Consider the following 21,135-nt stretch of genomic DNA (forward strand, 5'->3'; position numbering starts at 1 on the left):
CTAAAAGCTTTTTCTCTAAGATCAGAACCAAGGCAAGCATGTCCACTCTCACCACTACTAAGAAACATACTCCTAGAAGTCCTTAGCCAGAACAATTAAGCAAGAAAAAGAAACAAAAGGCATCCATATTGGAAAGGAAGCAGTAAAATCATCTGTATTTACAGACATGATCTTATACATAGGGCACCTTTGGCTCAGTTGGCTCTGTCAGTTGAGGGTCTGGGTCTTCAGCTCAGGTCATGGTCTTGCAGTTCGTGAGTTTGAGCCCTGTGTCAGGCTCTGCACTAGTAGTGCAGAGTCTGCTTTGAATCTCTGTCTCCCTTTCTCTCAGCCTCTCTCTCAAAAATAAATACAGCAAAGTTCCAGCATACATACAAAATTAACATATAAAAATCAGATGCATTTCTATACACTAACAATGAACTATCTAAAAAGGAAGTTGGAAAAACAATCTCATTTAAAACAGTATCCAAAGAATAAAATAGCAGTGAATTTAATAAGGAGGTGAAACTATAAAACATTGCTGAAAGAAAATGAAGAAGGTACAAATAAGTGAAGACATCTGTATTCATAGATTAGAAGACTTAATAATGTCAAAAGGTCCATATTACCCAAAGTGATATACAGATTCAGTGCAATACCAATCAAAATCCTAATCGTATTTTCTACAGTAATAGAAAAAATAATTCTGATGTTCATATGGAACCACAAAGGATCTTGAATAGCCAAAACAATCTTGAGAAAGAATCATAAAGCTGGAGGTATCACACTTCCTTATTTTAAGATATCTATTTCAAAGCTATGGTAATTCAAAAAGTATGTACTAGCCTAAAGAGAGAACAGAATAGAGTGCCCAGAAATAATATGGCCATGTGTAAATGGCCAAGTCATCTTTGACTAGGGTGTCAACAATACACAGTGGAGAAAGGATAGTCCTTTCAACAAATGGTGTTGGGAAAACTGGATATTCACATGCAAAAAGAATGAAGGTGAACCTTGCTACATACCACATACAAAAATCAACTCAATATGGATTAAAGACTTAAATATATGACCTAAAACTGTAAAACTCCTAGAATAAAACTTGGGGGAAAATCTTCATGACATTGGCCTTGGCTATGACATCAAAAGCAGAAGCAAGTCAAGTAAAGCTAGATAAGTGGATCTACATCAGATTAAACAGCTTCTGAACAACAAAGGAATTAACAGAGAAAAGGTAACCTATGAATGAAAGAAAATTTTTGTAAACCATATATCTGATAAGGGTATTCAAAATACATGAAGAACTACTACAACTCAGTAACAACAACAAAATAACCCAATTTAAAAATAGCAAAGGACTTGAATAGACATTTTTCCAAAGAAGACCTACAGTTGACCAAAAGGTATATGAGAAGGTGATCAACATCACTTGTCATCAGGGAAATGCAAATAAAACCCACAATGAGTCTTTCACAATGATGAATGAATCATACCTGTTAGGGAAGGCTATTATTAAAAACCAAAAAACACAAAAAGATACCAAATGTAGGCAAAGATGTAGAGCATTAAAACTCTGTACACTGTTGGTAGAAATGTAAAAGAGGGCAACTGCTATGGAAAACAGTATGGAGTTTCCTCAAAAAATTAAAAATAGAACTACCAAATGATCCAGCATTCCCACTTCTGGGTATATGTTCAAAAGAATTCAAAGCGGGGCGCCTGGGTGGCTCAGTCGGTTGAGCGTCCAACTTCAGCTCAGGTCACGATCTCACAGTCAGTGAGTTCGAGCCCCGTGTCGGGCTCTGGGCTGATGGCTCGGAGCCTGGAGCCTGCTTCCGGTTCTGTGTCTCCCTCTCTCTCTGCCCCTCCCCCGTTCATGCTCTGTCTCTCTCTGTTTCAAAAATAAACGTTAAAAAAAATTAAAAAAAAAAGAATTCAAAGCAAAATCTTGAAGATATATTTACATACCCATGTTTATTGCAGCATTATTCATGATAATCAAGATGTAGAAACAACCAGGGGCGCCTGGGTGGCGCAGTCGGTTAAGCGGCCGACTTCAGCCAGGTCACGATCTCGCGGTCCGTGAGTTCGAGCCCCACGTCCAGCTCTGGGCTGATGGCTCAGAGCCTGGAGCCTGTTTCCAGTTCTGTGTCTCCCTCTCTCTCTGTCCCTCCCCCGTTCATGCTCTGTCTCTCTGTCCCAAAAATAAATAAACGTTGAAAAAAAAAATTAAAAAAAAAAAAGATGTAGAAACAACCTAAATATCCATGGTAAATAAAATATATACGTGTGTGTGTGTGTGTGTGTGTGTGTGTAAAATGGAATATTATTCAGTCTTTAAAAAGAAGGAAATTTTGTCATATGTGATAAATGGATAAATCCTGAGGATATTATGCTAAGTGAAATTAACCAGTCACAGAAGGACAAATGTCATGATTACACTTCTATGAGGTATTTACAATTGTCAAACTCATAGAAGCAGAAAGTTGAATGGTGGTTTCCAGGGACTAGAGGAAGGGGGAATGGAGAGTTGCAATGTAATGGATATAAAGCTTCAGTTACCAAGACAAGTAATTTCTAGCGATCTGCTATACCACACTGTGCCTATAGTTAACAAACACTTAAAAATGTGTTAAGGGGATAGATCTCATATTTAATATTTTTGCCACAATTTACAAAAGGAAAGACTAACTATAAGGTATTAAATAAAGCTCAATATATTGTTTGTTTAGGTAGTTCTTATTTTTCTTTAGAGCTTTATTTGCTAGTTTTCCATGATGGTAAGCATTCTATGCAACCATCCTGGTCTCTCATGTGATTCTTCTTGTAGTTAGGGATAGATTTATGTAAGTATACAATGAGATTCTGACTCTGTTAACGTTTGAGAGGCATGCAAAAGGCCTAAACCTGATAGTGCTTTCCTCACTGCTTTGAAGCTCCCAGAGTTTATTATCCCTTTGAGCTAAGGTCCTTATTCAGTTGTTTCCAGATAGTCATGGACATACTGATACATAACATGGTTTAAATAATACCAGCTAACTGAGAGCAGGTGCATTTTAATGTATTTGGAGGATTAGGGTTGGATCCAAAAGAGAGGTAACATAATAACACTAAGAGATTTGGAGTGAGGAAGAAAGGGAGAGGGGTCAAGTTTTCAGAAAAGACAAGGCTTCACTTGGAAATACTAACATCTAGTGTTTCATCTGTGCTTGGGAGCAGCCCTTCCTATACTCATGATTTACCATGATGGGCAACTCTTAGAAAAGGCCAAGATCATGAAACAAAGCTCTTATTTCTTTTCTTTTTTGTTTCTTTTTCCTTCTTTTTCTTTTCTCTCTTTTTTCAGGAAAAAAAAAAAAGGCTAGCTATGATGTGTAAATATTCCACCTCTTACAGTGATCTCACTGTGCCACCATCTAAGCAATTGGTGACTGATACTAACTACTATGAATGTAGTTTGTGGGAAACTGAATATTCCAGTGTAAAATAGGAGATCAAATACCCTTATCTGTAAAGTAGGGGTATCAGGCCAACTGATCGATATGATTGCTTTGGTTAAAATTCTCTATTTGTCAAGTATTTATATATGTATGTAAATACTTTCACTTTTTCCTCTGATCTCTGAGGAAGTATATTAAGTCTCAATTTGTCACAACTTCCCAGGGGTGACTCTTAGTTGAAATGTCACTGATAGCTTGCGGTTTGGACCTTTTTTTTTTTTTTTTTTTTTTTTTAACTCCAGGCAGAAACAACTAGAAACCCTTGAACAACTGCAAGAAGATGCTGTCAACCCGGAAGCTGACCTTAGGAAGAAGGTCCACAGAACCAGCCTATGGCTGGAGGATGGAGAAGAGCAGGTAGGGTGGCCTTTGACCACTTTATGTTCAAAGGGAAGTTTCCTCAGATGTCTTTGAAACCATGAAGTAAAAAACAGAGGAGGAACAGAAAAAAAAAAAAACAAAAACCAAAAAAACAAAGAGGAACTGCGAAGTTCAGTCCCTGGCGACCAGCAGCGAGCGGAGGAAGTAACGGGGAGTTGTAAAAAAGGCGGTGTCAACAGCCTACTGATGAAAAGAGGCATCTTTGCAGAAAGAGGCAGCTTGACATATCAGGACTTTTACCGCTGAAGAAATAGCTCAGGCATACAAAGCCCATGCAAACACAGAATTGCAGAAGTTCAGTAGAGGCTTATCACTTCCCTGAGAAGAAAAGCACATTTTCAGTTTCGTGTGCATAGTAACAGTGAGCGCTCAATTGCTTTCTTTCCTGGCCACCCTGCTAAAATCCAGCATTAACTGTACGTGTCCAGGTTGAGGATCGAGATCGGGCAGCCCACTCAGCCAGTGACAAAGCTAAGTCTTTGCTGCATAAATTAGAGGACGCAATTTCGGAACAACGGAATCTTCAGACTATAAATACTGAGTTAGTGAATACTTGCCAGACACTTGAGCGGAAGACAAGAAAATTGAAAAGTGAGTAGCAAATATTTGTTATGTCCCAATTCAGTCCACCTGAGAAAAAGGACTACAGCCATTTTTGTAGATTACAGCTGCTGTGTTATTATTGTATTTATGACAACCAAATGGTTCCAGAAGGCAGAGTTGTGGGCTTCCAGAGAGGCTTGCCTAGTGACTAAGTAGATTGATTTAACGATTAACTTTCCCTTTCAGATCTTTTATGATGAGCTAGATTTGGCCCTGACTGCTATTTCTTTAAAAATTAACGTTCTCAATATCTGTAAAAGTAAACAAGGAAAAAAATCTTGTATGCATGGGATATTTGAAATCACAAATAGCTTACATATTCTACTCTGATTTTATTAGCTCACTTGTACTCAAGACATGGTAGAAAAGGACCTGCCTCTCTATTTTCTTTTAAGTAGTTATCTTAGGGGGCAAAATACTTACGAATTCAGTGTATCCAAATATTAAATATATGAGAATGCTTTTTAAATTTTAATGTGTTCTTTACATATATATTTTGCTTTAAACAATTAGAATATTCAGTATTTTTCTGTATTACCTAAAAGTAGATAAATGTTTACTAAGGACTTAGTTGAAGAGACAAGTGTCAAATGACAGTTGGCAGATTATTCATAAGCTTATTTTATTCTAGAAAGATAATTTGGTAAAAATAAAGCTTACTTATTTGAGCATTTATCAGACAATTGCCCTTATTTGGCTAGCTTTTTGTTCTATCTGGTCAGCTAAATATTCTTTTTAGAAACAGTTATTGGTTTGGGTGACAAACAAATGAATTATAAGCTTCAGGTGAAATAGAGATGGAGATTTTCAGTCTTGGGTTTGTTTGTTTTGTAGCCTTTCTATTGCTCTCTGAGAAAGCTGTTTAAAAGTTTAAAGGACTTGGCTAGTTTTAACATAACAGTAATTATTCAATATTTTATTATAATTTTTAAACCTTGCAGACCTTGCTAGTTTTCAGTAATTCTAACTATCAGTTTACTCCATCAGACAGTGTGCGGCTTTAAATGACATAATCTATATATTATTTTATGATTGCTCAGAAGGTATTAGAGAAGGTTCCCTTGTGATTAGAAGTGTTCATGTTGAGATGTGAATAACAAAGCATTCCAAATTTGGCTTATGGTATTTTTGCTTTAGACACTGTGCTTAGAGGACTAATCTTTTGCTTCAGTTATATTTATCTTTGATTAAATCAGCATTATACCCACTGTTTTATAAAAATAAGAATTTATCTCCTCCTCCAACTCCCCCCACCTTGATTTCCTTATAGTACCTTGTTGGAAGAGTCAATTTTTTAAACTTATTCCAAAATATACCTTCTTGATATTATGAACTTGCTCTTGTCTTCCCCAGTTTATTGGTCCAAACATTATTAAAAACAGAATATGAAAGCTACCCTGAGTCGCAGGCATGTGTTTTTGTTTTGTTTTGTTTTGTTTTCTGGCTGAATAAAGTAGAGTGGATGTTTCCTTTCTATCTTGAGTTTCTCACAACCTGCCTGGCTTTTTGAACTTCTTGTACTTGATTGTATCTTTTGCTGCCCATAGAAGGCTTACATATCAAGATTTTACCCTGAAGACCATTTACTTATGAGAATTTTTCTAAAAATGCCCGTTAAAATCAACCTTGCAACAAGAGGGAAATTTAGGTAGCACATATTTTTGAGATGTTCTGTACAGCAGATTTTCCAGATAGACTGTGAATAAATGTCAGCGAGGTAGGACAGTTATCACATAAACACATCCTGGCACATTCCACCATTACCACTGCCACCACATGCTGTTTGAATTCTGAGTCAGACTTTTGAATTCTGAGTCAGAAAACAAAAATATTCAAATCCATTTAGCTCTTCTGAAACTTTCTGGTTAGCTTAATACATTTATTAAGTGTTTAAGGCAATTACTTTCTGTTGTATCTAAGAATGGTTCATTAGCAAATTGGGTGCAGATTCAGTTATTTGGTCCAAATGTTAAGGTCAATGACAGTGTTCATAAACTGAAACTAGGAAGTTGTTTATGACATTTGATTAGAAGTCCTGAACTTAATATTGAATAAGTAATATTCAAGCTTTCAGCTGCCACCAGGACTGGACTTATTTCTTAGTGTACATGCTTTCCTTCATGAAATATGCCATTATAACTGCTAAGTTTCTGGAATGGTTCCTTACATATTTTCTTTCTTTTGCTTCTTACCTACATATGTATCTAAGTATCTTGTTAACAAAGGCCATTCTAGATGTATAAGTGGATTTTTGTTTTGAAAGGGAATAAAAAGGCTTCTTAGATCTAGGGTATTTACCCAACACATTAGAGTGACTCTAATGTACACAAAACATAGACCACTTGATCTAATCCAAAATATCACCTCTTTGCTGTTCATCCTCTTCTTGCCCCTGTCCCACATGAAATCTTGATTGAGTCTCTGATGTAATCAATGATGAGGGAATTAATTTCCTTTAGACATTATAAATATTTCCTTGGCAAGAGAACCCGAGAAGCTCCTGTATATCATAAATTCCTTATTTGAGCATAGTGTCTCTATTAACTTTATAGTTTAGAGAAGGCTTTCACCTAGATGATCTCACTGGAAACTCTCTTCTGACTTGCCATCCCTAGCATGAATGGCACGAGGTATGGGACAGATAAGAGCCATCTGGCTTTGAGGATGGATGCAAGATGAGGGCCACTTGTCTTGAGCCACTAGTACACAAGAGGGAAATGAGACAAGAAAGAAGGGTTCACGTGATTCAGACACTTAAAGATAGGTGTTGAGCTGAGAACCGAGGGAAAAACCCAAAGTCAGAAAAAGCTTGCTCAACAGCTCTGATGGGATGGGGGACTAAATTTTCCCAAATGTAGGATGCAGAAATGGATGAAATAATCTAGGAGGCAGTATAGCATAATGATTAAGAGCATGGTATTTGAAGTCAAACCTACATTCTGATTCTAAGTCTACAAATGAGAAACTGGATAATGTTGGGCAAATCACTTTACCTCTCTGAGTCTCCGTATCCTCTTCCAGAAAATGCAGTAGTTTATAAATAACACATGCAAAACACTAGCTAGTGCTTGGTCATACCTGGCAGAGTCTGTTCTGATAGAGCACGTTTCTCCCACATGCATTACCTCATTCACCATCGGCAAATGGATAATGACATGTCAGCATAATATGGAAGTTATGTCGTTTCATTCATGATTTTCCTGGGAATAGGATCTGGGTTGGTAGGCATGGAATTGTAACCTTCGACAGGGAAGGAAGAAGCATTCGGCTTTGGCTGCTCACAGGCAGCAGGAGCCCTTTTAGCTTTACTTTAAGAAAATTAAAATCAAGGGTCTGCACCTGGGCCTCCCTCCCCAGAGAGGTGCACCCAGCCTTGCAGAGCTCTGGCTTGTGGCAGACTGTAGTCCCTCCTGTGTTCTCTTTAGCAGTCCTGCTGCCCAAGAGTTCTACTTCCATCTGCATTTTCTTAGCACGCCACCAGCACTATCCCATTTGAATGTCGTCAGCTCTCCATGCTTTTGTTATTGTACGTTTGTATTATCCTGTGAGGCAGCCTTTAGTCAGTCATCTTAAGATACATGTCTCAGTGATCCACATTTTCTCCCAAGGCACTAATAGTTTATAATTGTGTTGGTCAGTGCTCTGGTTACAGTGGTACATGTGTGTTTTTAGTGATCTCTCCCGAACTGTGTTTATCTCATAAACTCAGTTATTTTTGGTCTTACAATTTTTATGTTCATTTTTTGATGCACAATTAACCTATCCTGAAATGTTCAGATCTTAAGTGTAGTGTTTAACCAGTTTGCCAAATGCACATCGAAACACAGAACTTCTATAACCCCAGAAAGTTCCCTTGTGCTACTTTCCAGTTACTGTCCTTCTCCCACCTCCTCCACTACAGGGATCAGCCTCTGATCTTTCTTGCTTTTAAGTTTTTATTTATTTTGAAAGAGAGAGTGTGTCTGAAAGCAGGGGAGGTACGGGGGGAGGGGGGAGAGGGAGAGAGAGAATCCCAAGAAGGCACCGTGCTGTCAGCGGAGAGACCTACATGGGGCTCGATCCCACCAACCAAACCATGGGATGATAACCTGAGCTGAAATCAAGAGTTGGATGCTTAACCGACTGAGCCACCCAGGTGCCCAGAATCAGCCTCTGATCTGATTTTTATCCCCGATGGGTTAGTTTAGCTTCCAGAATTGAGATATTAAGTATGTACTCTTGTTCGTGTCTGTCTTCTCACTCTCAACATAATAGTTATTTTACTATTTTGTTTCTCAGTGGTATGCCATTTTCATGACTGAACCATATTTCTTTATATGAACGTTCCACAATTTGATTATCTTTCCTCCTGTTATTGGACATCTAAGTTATTTGCAGTTTGGGGGTGTTATGGAGTAAGCTGCTATAAATATCTGTGTATAGGTCTTTGTAGGGACGTATGTTTTTCTTTAACTTAGGAGAAAGATCTATCTATGAGCAGAATTGTTAGGTCGTAGTGTAGCTGTAACTAGCTTTTTAAGAAACTGGCAGTTTTCCATAGGGTCAGTAACATTTCACACTCACCAGCAGTGTCTGGGAGTTCCAGGTGCTCTACAACATCAACGTGTGATGGTATCAGTCTTTTTGTTTTTTGCCACTCTCCTGTGTATCTTGTGATTTTCATTTTTGTGCTGATTGGCTGTGACATATCAAAGTCTTTTGCCCATTTGCAAATTAGGACATTTGTCCTTTTGTTTTTGAGTTAGAGGATTTCTTGACATATTTTGGAGACAAGTCCTTTGACAGATATATCTGTTGTAAATTATTTTCTCCTTGTCTGTGGTTTTCAGTGAAATTTGATGTTTTTTAATACATGCTTTTATAGAACATGAGGTGACACATATATTGTGTTACAAGAGTCCATACTCCTTAAATATCAACCATCACTGATAGCTAACATTATTATAGCTCTAATTCTATGGCTTTAAATTAGCAACAGCCAATTAATTGCAGGGCCTTTGCCCGAAAGCCTCATTGCATAGTCATTTGGAAAGTTGTTTTGTCTCAGCTTCTTCAGAGGCAAAGTATTGGAGACACCTGGTCCCATCCTATATCACAGATGGCAACAGCAGGGGATACAGTGGCCATTGTTTTATTTGCTTCCATGTGAAATCTAAATGTCCTAGAGACATGGCAGATCCAACTCCAAACACATAAAAAGAATGCAAAGGTGAATGCAAATTAGGGTCATAAAGGCAACATGTTTTGCCTTATAAAACATATGGAAATACTTGCTACACATTTCACAAAACATCTGTTGAAATAAGGTTTACAATTTAAATGTCTTGAGATGGACTATTCCTAAAACCCAAGATTGCCTGGTGGGAAAGCAGATGGGCAATTTAGGCAGCCTTCTACTAGCTCATTATTTCTTGTGAAACACAAGCTTAATTGGAAAATCCAGAGACAGTGTTTTGGAGATATATTACCTTCAGAGACATAATATTGGCCACTTCTAAAAGGTTTGGTTGCTATTGCTTAGATGTAGGTCTGGAGAAGTATAGGGCTTTATTTATGAATAGAGTTAACACAGAGAATTTTCTAAAATTGAATCTTTACTGGAGTTTTAAGTATTAAAATTTAAATAATTTTACTACTTAAGTGTGTTAGAAATTTTTAAAAAGATAATTTCCTCCTGGTGGGCCCAGTAACACTGTGTCAAGCTTAGTTGCAAAATAAGTAATTTTTAGCAAAAAAAGTCTTACAAAATAGAATTTTACTTATTTTTTCAAGCCCTTTTTCCTAGAAAAAATAATTTTATAGATTATGTACTTTTCACATATATTAACATTATTTTCATGGTTCAGAATTTCTTCAGGCTATTGAGATATAAAACTGTTGGTCTTTAAAATAAACACCAGATTCACATGTGTTTTGGACACCAGAATATTTGCTGTTAATTTTCCTGGCTGTTAGTGATATAAAAAAAAAAAAGAAAAGAAAGAAAAAAAAAGTGGCAGCTATTAATATGTCTCCATCTAGCAGAGCTTCCTACCCTCATTTGTTTTTAATCATCTGTGGGCTGAGAACACAGTCAGAGCTTGTGAGATTTATAGATAAATCCAGAGCCTACTGCATGAGTGGAAGTGTGAGGAGTTGCCACATGAATAAAGGGCAGGCATATCAACATCTATTTTGGTTCAAAAGATTTGGGCCTGTTTTCTGGTTCTTGGCTATATTTCAAAGAGTAAGGATTGTCAAATAAGTGATATGTTACTATGTAGCTCAGGGTTAAAAAGGTATTTTTTTTCTTCATTTCTGTTGCTCCAGAGATGAGAATTTCGAAGTTACTAGGAGACAGATTTCACTTAAGTAGAAAGATAAATATTTTTAATTGCACGAAAGAGTACACTGAGTTGAGCATTATCCTATGCATCTGAGCCCAGCTCCATGCATACTGAGTCATCATTGAAATCCTCTGGACAACGTTCTCATGATCTCAGATGTACCTGTAGGATTCTGGGGCTCCCGTCACTCATAGCTCCAGCAGAAGCTGCTTGGAGAGAGGATTTCTACCTTGTAGGCAGTTGGACTGATGACCTCTCAGGTGTATTCCTATGTGAAGGTGAAATAATGCTATGACTCACCTCTAGAAGTCAATTGCATCTACCAAGGTTAATTTTAATACCCAAGAGTGATAGTGGTTTAGCCTCTCCAACCTTTGTTCTCTGTATCCACTGCCCCAGGACATGATTTGAGAACAGTGTTCTCAGAAGTCATTGCTTTTCCCTCTCCTTTCCTCAGGCCCCAAATTTAAAACTGTTAAAAGTTTATGAAATTAACCAGGGGAAAAAGCGGGTTACTAACGTCCATATTAAGCTGGTTATGAATTCTTTTTATAGCAACAGTTGAGTCACTGAGAAAGAAGTTAATTAAAGGACGACGCCATGGCTTACCGTTTCAGGTAAAAAACAAACAAAAAAAACCTGTGATGTGTGTTTACTGTGGGGAAGAGGTCCAATCTGTGTAAGGTTTTGAAGCTAATTTATAATAGATAATGATTTTGATTATAAAATTAAATAACCAATTTAGAAGAAAATCCTCCGGGGGACTTTGTTCTCTTATGCACTGAAAGCATTTAGCAAAACAAGAGGAGAGAACTCACGTTAGTGAATGGCTTCTAATAACATCTTTCAAAAAGAAACATTTGAGAATTTATCTATTAGCAAAGGGCCAGTTTTCTTAGTCTTAGGCACCTCCTTTCTGATACTGTTGAATGTGTACTCTTGGATGGGCTGGGATGGTTATTGTCTCTTATTTTCTCCTGTTTGAATTAAACTTTCAACTCCTTTCTGTCTGGATATCTCAATATATCCATGGCAGAGTCCAATGTATTTCTTTCCCTCGTGATACTTGGTGAATTTCTCCTTTTTGTTCTTAAATGAGGAACATAAGGAAGGGTAAGTTTGGCACTGGTGGGGGAGGGACTGGAGAAGGGAAGAAAGAGAGGGGTGATGTCTGCATGTATCTGTTTCCAAGGGTGTATTGCAGGCACATCTGTTTAAGTAGAACAAAAATTATTCATGTGGAGACTAAGCTAGGCAGAGTGCCTAGAAAACCCCCTATAATAAGTTGAAGTGGAAAAACCTCCACATCCAAATGTTCTCTAATCATATTAGGAACACCAATACGATTTTATATTATAGCATAACTGTGATCGATATGTATCTACCTCTTGGACTAGGGCCACAATTTGATAGCTATAAAATTTTCATAGACACCATTTTCACTACACTGACATGTCTCCACCAAGCTTCTTTGGCCTCTGCCTAAAGATTTCAATGACAGCCCTTGTGTTTCCTGTCCCTGATAGTTGGATTTCATTTCTAAAACAAGTAATGAGGAAAAGAAAATGAAAGCTTTACAATTACAAACCTATTCCCTTAAAGTTGAACACTAGAAAGAACTGGCCAATAACTACCCTCCTCAGGTAGCATCATATCTTCTCTTAAGCATAATATGTTTTGCATCTTTCTTTGACTCTGTCATTGTTCTGTCTTTGAATATGTTCCATCATTTTCTCATGACAGAGCCGTTTAGATGAAGAATTTCCTCACTATGATCCCCTGTCCTGCACAGATGGAATTCAACAACCTCTTCAAGAACAACTGGTAAGTTTAAGCTTTTTGAAATGATTTAAGTGCCTGTTGCAAACCACTACTATGCCAAAATAGAAAGTGAAGTCCAGTATGTGTCAGTAGTCTCAGAACTCTAAACTCTACCACTTTTCTTTGGGAGATTATGAGATGAGGCAATGGATTCCTATTCTTTTTCTTTATCACACACATGCATACAATGCTGGTAGACCCTACGGTATGGCAATATTTTAAATTTGATTGTGGTATCATGATGAAATATTGTATAACTAAGCTTGCCCCTCACCCATACCTCTTTCCTCAAAGCTCTTGTTTATATGAGAATTCGATTATTGGGAATTGATATAATTCTGTTAAATTATTGAACTGTGATTTTTAATGAGAATTATAGTTTACCCACAGGGTAAAGTATACCCTTTGTTCAAGAGGATGAAAGCTTTCTTACTTGACATCATTTATTTTCTTCTGGACCTCTCTCACAGGGTTGAGACCGGTAATAGTCTTTCTGCCTTTGGAGATAAAGAGAGTAGATAATGAAACATACTGTTACATGCCTTTAGATACCTAACAGTACTTAATTTTCTCTTCAGAAGCAGTGTTGCCATAAACAATATAGCAGTCAAGAAGCAAGAATACATCAGGCACCCCTGACTTTCAAACATACATGCTGGTACACACCTCTGCTGGGTAAGCATGGATAGCCCCCCTCTTATACCCTGTCAGGCATGGCTGAGGGTAGGGCTCTTTTTGAATGGGAAAGTAATCACAATTATATTTGTACAGAAAAAGTTGTTGAACACTTGGATATTTATCCCGGAATTCAGTCAACGAACTTATGTTTGAGCACTTACTCTGTACAAAGCACCATATTATGTGTAATAAAGAATCAATCTTAAAATAGCTCACAGATTATCAGGGAGATTAGAATGGGCTCAGAGGGGATACCTGGGTGGCTCAGTTGGTTAAGTGTCTGACTCTTGATCTTGGCTTAGCTCATGATCTCACAGTTTGTGGGATCGAGTTCCACATCGGACTGTGTGCTGACACATGGAGCCCGCTTGGGATTCTATCTCCCCCTCCCTCTCTGCTCCTCTTCTGCTTCTGCGCGTGCCCACTCTCTCTCTCTCTCTCTCCTCAAAATAAATAAATAAATTTAAAATGTATATAAAAAAAAAAAAAAAGAATGGGCTCAGAGAAGTCTCCATAGAAGAAATGAGAGTTGAACCAGGCCTTGAAACATGGGTTGCATTTGGGAAAGCAAAAATCATGGACAAGGTATTCTGAGGAGAATGGCATGAGGGAAAAACAAAGTAAAACAGAAGTAAGAATGCAAAAGCTTCAAATGTTTGAAGAAGAATCAAAGCTGGACAAGTCATTTTGGAAACTGGAGTTTGGCTGGGATATGGTAGAATATAAGTTTGGAGCAAGTTGCAGGTTACATGTGGGCTATTACTCAAGGCCAGGCTAAGGAGAATGAGCTTTATCTTAGGAAATGCTCAAAGCAGTAACATCTCTCATCTCTCATCACAACCTAGATGTGAGTGAAAGCAAAAGTTAATGCCTGGTTCTGAAATGACAAGAGAAATGGGATGGTTATCAAATAAAGTTAAGAAGAAATAAATAGAAAGTAGAGTGATCTGTGGGTCATTTCAGGTGGAGAAGGGAAAAGTGCTACCACTGCTAATGGCCTTTTTGTATCATACAACAGCTTCGTGCTTTCTCTAGATGACTTTGTTCACACTAACCCAGGCGTAGTAACGTGATCACAATGTCAGCAGTCCCTATGAGTGCCTGCTGCATGCGAGGCACAGTTCTCTGCTCTTAACATTGCTGTTACCTCCTTTAATCATCACCTCCCTGCTAGGTAGATCCTAATGTCATTTCCATTTTAAAGATAAGGAAACAGGGGCGCCTAGGTGGCTCAGACAGTTAAGTGTCCAACTCTTGATTTTGGTTCAGGTCATGATCTCATGGTTTGTGAGTTCGAGCCCTGCACTGGACTCTGTGCTGACAGTGCAGGACCTACTTGGGATTCTCTGTCTCCCTCTCCCTCTGCACCTCCCCCACTCATGCTCTCTGTTGCTCTCTCAAAATAAATAATAAATAAATAAACAAACAGAAACAGTGAGTTAGTAATTTGCCTAAGGTCATTTTGTCATTGCTTACACTTTATATGTAAGTAAACTGAGGCTCAGAGTGGTTTAGTTATTTATCTAGATCACACAGCTAGTATGTGGCCAAGCCAGGATTTGAATTAAAAATTTGTGATTGACTCCAAAGCCTGTTTTTTTCCATTAAACTCTTTTTCCTATACTCAGAAAAACACATAACAAGATGGTTTTCTCCAAAAAACAGTTTGTCACCCTATGTCTTTCGTGTCTTTGATGACTTCTAGTCACAGCATCTGACAATTTTCTCTTCAGGAGTTGGTAAGCTGTCTCTGTAAAGGGCCAGATAGTAAATATGTTAGGCTTTGCAGGCTATATGGCTTCTGCAGCAACTACTCAGCTTTGCTGTTGTATCACACAAGCAGCCATGGACAATACTGAATGAATGGGTGTGTCTGTGATACAGTAAAACTTTATTTACAAATTAGGCTGGATTTTACCCTCTGGTTGCAAATTGCTGACCCCTTTAATTGCTTAGTAGGCAGGGATTTTTCGGCCCCCTCCCCAACTTGCTTTAAAAAATTGGCATTTTCACTTCATACAACGAGGCATCAAGGTGGGGGGGAGGGTTATGTTAAAATAGAATTGAATTGACTTCTGTTTTTTCAGAAATAGTTCCATCTCTCAGGAGGGAAAGAATATGTATGTATGTATGTATATACGTAAAATATAGTTTAAACCAGAAATGAATTTCTGTTTTTATTCTTTTCTGTTCTGCAGATGCCTTGCATCTAGAGAGTCTTACAGTGATTCCAAGAGTGGAGTTGACACCTTTCTCAGGTGTAGCCAACCGAATCCAAGATGCATGTGAAAGTCCCAACCATGTGAAAATAGAGGATGGTGCTTTGGATGTGACTAGAAGACACAAGTAAGTTAAAAGAGCCAAATATATTTACCCTATTCCTGTTGCCTAAGCTTTTAATCAGTTAAACTTTTGAATCCTGAGATCATAATGTGTTAAGTAAGAAGGTTTTATTGTGGAACTTATCTAACTCTGAAAATTGACAATTTTAAAGGTATCTCTATAGTTTTCTTGAAGTGCAGTTTTCTTGCACTTTGAATTCCGTAACATCCAGTCTAAAATGTAAAAAGACAAATTGGGCTACCCAAAATGTTTCCCAGGTTTTAGGAATATACTATATACTGCTAAGTTAACTTTTTCAGATAGGTTTTGATCACATTTCTATTCCTTCTTCTTCAAGGTTAATGAGCCTTTGCAAATCCTTATCCCCACACCCTCCCTCTCCCCAAGCTCCTCTGTGCTCACCTTCTGAGTACACAGACTGACCTTCCTCAGGAAAAGTTTGAAATGTCAGTGGGGTTTGTGAGCACCATCCACCCCGGTGAAATTTCCTTTCTGTATCAAGGATGCAGAAACAAGACTTTGAATTGCAAATTCTTTATTTCCATTTTTGGCTAGATTCTCTATGGTTTGCCATCTCTCTCTGGTGGAGGTTGGAGCTGCCTTTCCTTATGTCTTACTAAAACCATGAACTTAATTAGAAATTTGGTTAAGCTGAGGCAGGGAAGGGAAACATTTGGTATTAGCTGAAATTCTCCGTCTTTCCATCAGGAGTAAGGAGCTTTGTTTTCTGTTGCCAGGTGCCCAGGCCCTGAAGTTGGCCCCCACTCAGGAACAGATCTTTCAGGTTGCCTCAGGATGAATGATGATCTAAGGATGGAAGTGAGCATTTGATTATATTTCACCTTTATTTTTAGTACAACCATATCCTGGTCCTCTTCTATGGTATATTTTTTTGAAGTATTATGGACACTCTTATAGCAAGTGTGAATCTCATACCACAAAACACAGATGCATGAGAAATGTCAAACTTTCTTGACAAGAAATTACAATTCAGTCATTTGGGGGCTTTCTACTCCTTCTGTAGTACAAGCTAAAGGATAAATAGACAAAAGGAGATTTTGGTGAAGTATGCTGAATATTTTATTCGAGAGGCAGGCTGATTTGGGACTTAAAATTTACTAATGACTATAAGTCTTAGGTCTCATTGTCTGTCTAAGAATTGAAGTCAAACCTAGATAATCTTTGAAGTGCTGGTACTTTGTAAAAAGTCACAAAGTAGGGCAGTGCCCAGAGAGTATTCATTGCTGCAGTTAGGTGCTAATGGTACTTTTCTACCAAAAAAAGAATAACACTAAATAACACGTCATTTAGGCAAACTCCCCAGGTTATGGAGATATGTATGGAGTGATCCCTCTGTCTACAGTTGAAACCACTTTCCATAATTTTCTCAGTCAAAAGGAGCAGACAGTTCTGTTTCAGGATCTAACAATCCAGTATTCTTCCTTTTTTTTAATTGCTTGAGATATAATTCACATATTAAACAACTTATTCAGGTAAATGCTTTTATTAATTTTTTAAATATAATTTATTATCAAGTTAGCTGACATATGGTATATACAGTGTGCTCTTGGTTTCAGGAGTAGATTCCCATGATTCATCGCTTACATACAATATCCAGTGCTTATCCCAACAAGTGCCCTCTTCAATGCCCATCACTCATTTTCCCCTCTCCCCCAGACCCCCCATCCACCTCCCGTTTGTTCTCTGTATTTAAGAGTTTCTTATGATTTGCCTCCCTCTCTGTTTGGAACTATTTTTGCCCCTTCCCTTGCCCCATGGTCTTCTGTTAAGTTTCTCAAATTCCACATATGAGTGAAAACATATGATATTTGTCTTTCTCTGACTGATTTATTTCACTTAGCATAATACCCTCCAGTTCCATCCACGTTGTTGCAAATGGCAATATTTCATTCTTTCTCATTGTCAGGTAGTATTCCATTGTATATATAAACCACATCTTCTTTATCCACTCATCAGTTGATGGACATGTGGGCTCTTACCATAATTTGGCTATTGTTGAAAGTGCTTCTAAAAACATTGGGATACACATACCCCCCATGAATGAACACTCCTGTATCATTTGAAGAAATTCCTAGTAGTGCTATTGCTGGGTCATAGGGTAATTCTATTTTTAATTTTTTGAGGAACCTCCACACTGTTTTCCAGAGCGGCTACACGAGTTTGCATTCCCACCAACAGTGCGAGAGGGTTCCTGTTTCTTCACATCCTTGCCAACATCTGTTTTTTTCCTGAGTTGTTAATTTTAGCCACTCAGGTTGGTGTGAGGTGGTATCTCAATGTGGTTTTGATTTGTATTTCTCTGACGATGAGTGATGTTGAGCATCTTTTCATGTGTCTGTTGGCCATCTGGATGTCTTCTTTGGAAAAGTGTCTGTTCATGTGTTCTGCCCATTTCTTCACTGGATTGCTTTTCAGGTGGTGAGTTTGGTGAGTTCTTTATAGATTCTGGATACTAACCCTTTATCTGATATGTCCTCTGCAAATATCTTTTCCTGTTCCGTCAGTTGCCTTTTCGTTTTGTTGATTGTTTCCTTTGCAATGCAGAAGTTTTTTATCTTCCTGAGGTCCCAATAGTTCATTTTTGCTTTTAATTCCCTTGCCTTGGAGATATGTCAAGTAAGAAACTGCTGCGGCTGAGGTCAGAGAGGTTTTTTCCTGCTTTCTCCTCTAGGGTTTTGATGGTTTCCTGTCTCACATTCAGGTCCTTTATCCATTTTGAGTTTATTTTTGTGAATGGTGTAAGACAGTGGTCTAGTTTCGTTCTTCTGCATGTTGCTGTCCAGTTCTTCCAGCACCATTTGTTAAAGAGACTGTCTTTTTTTCCATTGGATAGTCTCTGCTTTTTCAAAGATTAGTTGGCTATATATTTGGGGATCCAATTCTGGGTTCTCTATTCCGTTGGTCTGTGTGTCTGTTTTGTGGCAATACCATACTGTCTTGATGATTACAGCTTTGTAATAAAGGCTAAAGTCCAGGATTGTGATGCCTCCAGCTTTGGTTTTCTTTTTCAACAGTACTTTAGCTATTTGGGGTCTTCTGTGGTTCCATACAAATTTTAGGATTGTTTGTTCTACCTCTGAGAAGAATGCCTGTGTAATTTTGATTGGGATTGCACTGAATGTGTAGATTGCTTTGGGTAGTATTGACATTTTAACAATATTTGTTCTTCCAATTCATGAGCATGGAATGTTTTTCCATTTCTTTGTGTCTTCTTCAATTTCTTTTGTAAGTTTTCTATAGTTTTCAGCATACAGATCTTTTACATCTTCGGTTAAGTTTATTTTATGGAATTTTAGGTATTTTATGATTCTTGGTAGAACAATTAACTGCTTTTAATTAAATTCACAGAATTGCACAACAACCATCAAAATCAATTTTAGAACATTTTGATCATCCCATAAAGAAACCTCATACCCATCAACAGTCTATCCCTTCTTCCCACCAAACCCTCAGTCCTAGGGAATCACTAATCTACTTTCTCTGTATATGCATTTGCCTATTCTGGATATCTCATATATATGGAATAACCTCTTGTGGCCGACTTCTTTCAGTTAGTATGATATTTTCAAGTTTCACCACGTTGTAGCATGTTACAAGTACTTCAATCCTTTTTATGACTGAATAATGTTCCAATGTATGTCTATATCACATTTTATCTATTCATCAGCTGATGAGTGCTTGTGTTGTTTCAATTTTTTACCTATGTAAATAATGCTACTATGAACTTTAGTGTATAAGTTTTTCTGTACCCATATGGGTATCCTTTTGGGCATATATCTGGGAGTGGAATTGCTACATCATATGGTATCTGTAATATTTCAAGGAACTATAAAACAGATTTCCAAAGTCGCTGCACCATTTTATATTCCTGCAAGTAATGCACGAGGATTCCAGTTTCTCTACATCCTTGTCAACATTTGTCCCTTTTTTGATTATAGCCATCTTGGCAGGTGTGACGTAGGTTTTGATGGACTGGGTATGCATTCTCCTAATGACCAATGGTGTCGAACATCTTTTCTTGTACTTTTTGACCAATGTGCTTCTTCTTTGGAGGTATATCTCCCCAGATCTTTGCCCATTTAATAAATGGGGTTCTTTTCACTGCTAAGTTATATGACTTGTTCTTATTATTCCTTTTAAGTGTGTGTATCTGAAATTTTTCTGTTCCTTAATACCCATCCTATTGAGTAGCTAAGAAAAGGAAAGAAAAAGGAAATGAATCTATTTTGCTATTAGTTAGCAGTTATTGTAAGTTTAATAAAGGAAGTTGAACTTGGAAGTTTACAGGATGTTTGGTTATTAGTAATTTCCCTTTTATCTGGCAGTGATTTTACCAAGAATGGGGAAGAAACAAACATCACTTGTGTACCAGGTACTTTGTAGGAAAGCATTTCCACATGCCATGTTATTAATCTTCTCTGCAACTTTGGTAGGCATTCTCTGCTTTTACAAATGACACAGCTGAAGTTCACAGAGGTTAGTAACTTCCCCAAGATCACTCAACTGGTAACTAGCAAATGTGGGATTCAAATTCTTGTTTGTCCACGTTCAAAAAATAAGCCTTTCTCATGGCTCCTCTTAGAACACTGAATTTAGAACTTTCACTCATAATAATTGATCATAATTACCTTGAAAGTAGTTTTTTGGCTAGGAAATGGGCTTCTTTATTTATCTAAAAGGATCTCCAAATACACTGTCATTAGGCTATGTGACTGAGTTTTGGTTTTTGTTGTTGTTGTTGTCCCCCCCCCCCCAACCCCCCATGGTCTTGATGCCATTAAGAAGCAGGAGCTAACACATCACAATGGAAACTCCTACCCAACGTTCCTGGGGAAACGTATAGGTTCCCTGAAGGTTCTCATGCTGTATTCTGTGCCATTTCTTCTAGAGTCCCCAGGAAGCAGTCTGTCTGCTGCACTTGGCAGCTGATATCACTAATTCTCACTGTTCCCTTTCCAGGTTTCTTCTCCCCTGAAGAATCTCTGCAGCCTGTTCACTGCATGATTCACTCTCTCATGAGAGTAAATCCTACCTTCCTACCCCTCAACTCCCCCCACTTCATAAGTAATAGAAAATTCTCCTTAGAAAACAATTTTCTAAGCATTCTCATTAATAAGTACAGGGATTTATAATGAAATGTGAGATAAAAATTGCCAGAAAATATAATCTGTGTTTATCCCAGTGACCCATAAATTATGGTATTTTTCTTACGTCTCTGGCTTCAAACTCTAGGATTTTTGTCACTCTTGAGAGCCTTCATAACAAGCAACTTGAACCCACGAGCTGTGAGATCATGACCTGAGCGGAAGTCAGACACTTAACCAACTGAGCCACCCAGGCGCCCCTGAACATCCGTATTCTTAAGAGGATCTATTTGAGTGAGCAAAGGACTCTAATAAGATTATTATCTCCAAAAGAACATCTCACAGTAAATAATTTGGGGCCCAGTTTAAGACATTTTTGGGAAAAATGGAGTTACT

At 37.8% G+C, this 21,135-nt stretch overlaps 1 protein-coding gene across 3 annotated transcripts in view; it reads left to right on the forward strand.

Moving 5' to 3' along the window:
• Positions 1-21,135, forward strand: part of IRAG2 (inositol 1,4,5-triphosphate receptor associated 2) — a 127,752-nt gene that overhangs the window by 74,328 nt on the left and 32,289 nt on the right. Inside the window, exons 17-23 of one of the 3 annotated variants that reach the window (XM_043564826.1) lie at positions 3,725-3,839; positions 4,292-4,454; positions 11,348-11,409; positions 12,536-12,616; positions 13,192-13,288; positions 15,490-15,637; positions 16,372-16,453. In XM_043564826.1, coding sequence (XP_043420761.1) covers positions 3,725-3,839; positions 4,292-4,454; positions 11,348-11,409; positions 12,536-12,616; positions 13,192-13,288; positions 15,490-15,637; positions 16,372-16,453 — 748 coding nt within the window. Of the gene's footprint in view, positions 1-3,724; positions 3,840-4,265; positions 4,455-11,347; positions 11,410-12,535; positions 12,617-13,191; positions 13,289-15,489; positions 15,638-16,371; positions 16,454-21,135 lie in introns of those variants that run through there. The other 2 variants (XM_043564824.1, XM_043564825.1) reach the window with 2 other exon arrangements.

The sequence above is a fragment of the Prionailurus bengalensis genome, chromosome B4 (assembly GCF_016509475.1).
Source record: "Prionailurus bengalensis isolate Pbe53 chromosome B4, Fcat_Pben_1.1_paternal_pri, whole genome shotgun sequence".
In the NCBI taxonomy this organism is placed as follows: domain Eukaryota; kingdom Metazoa; phylum Chordata; class Mammalia; order Carnivora; family Felidae; genus Prionailurus; species Prionailurus bengalensis.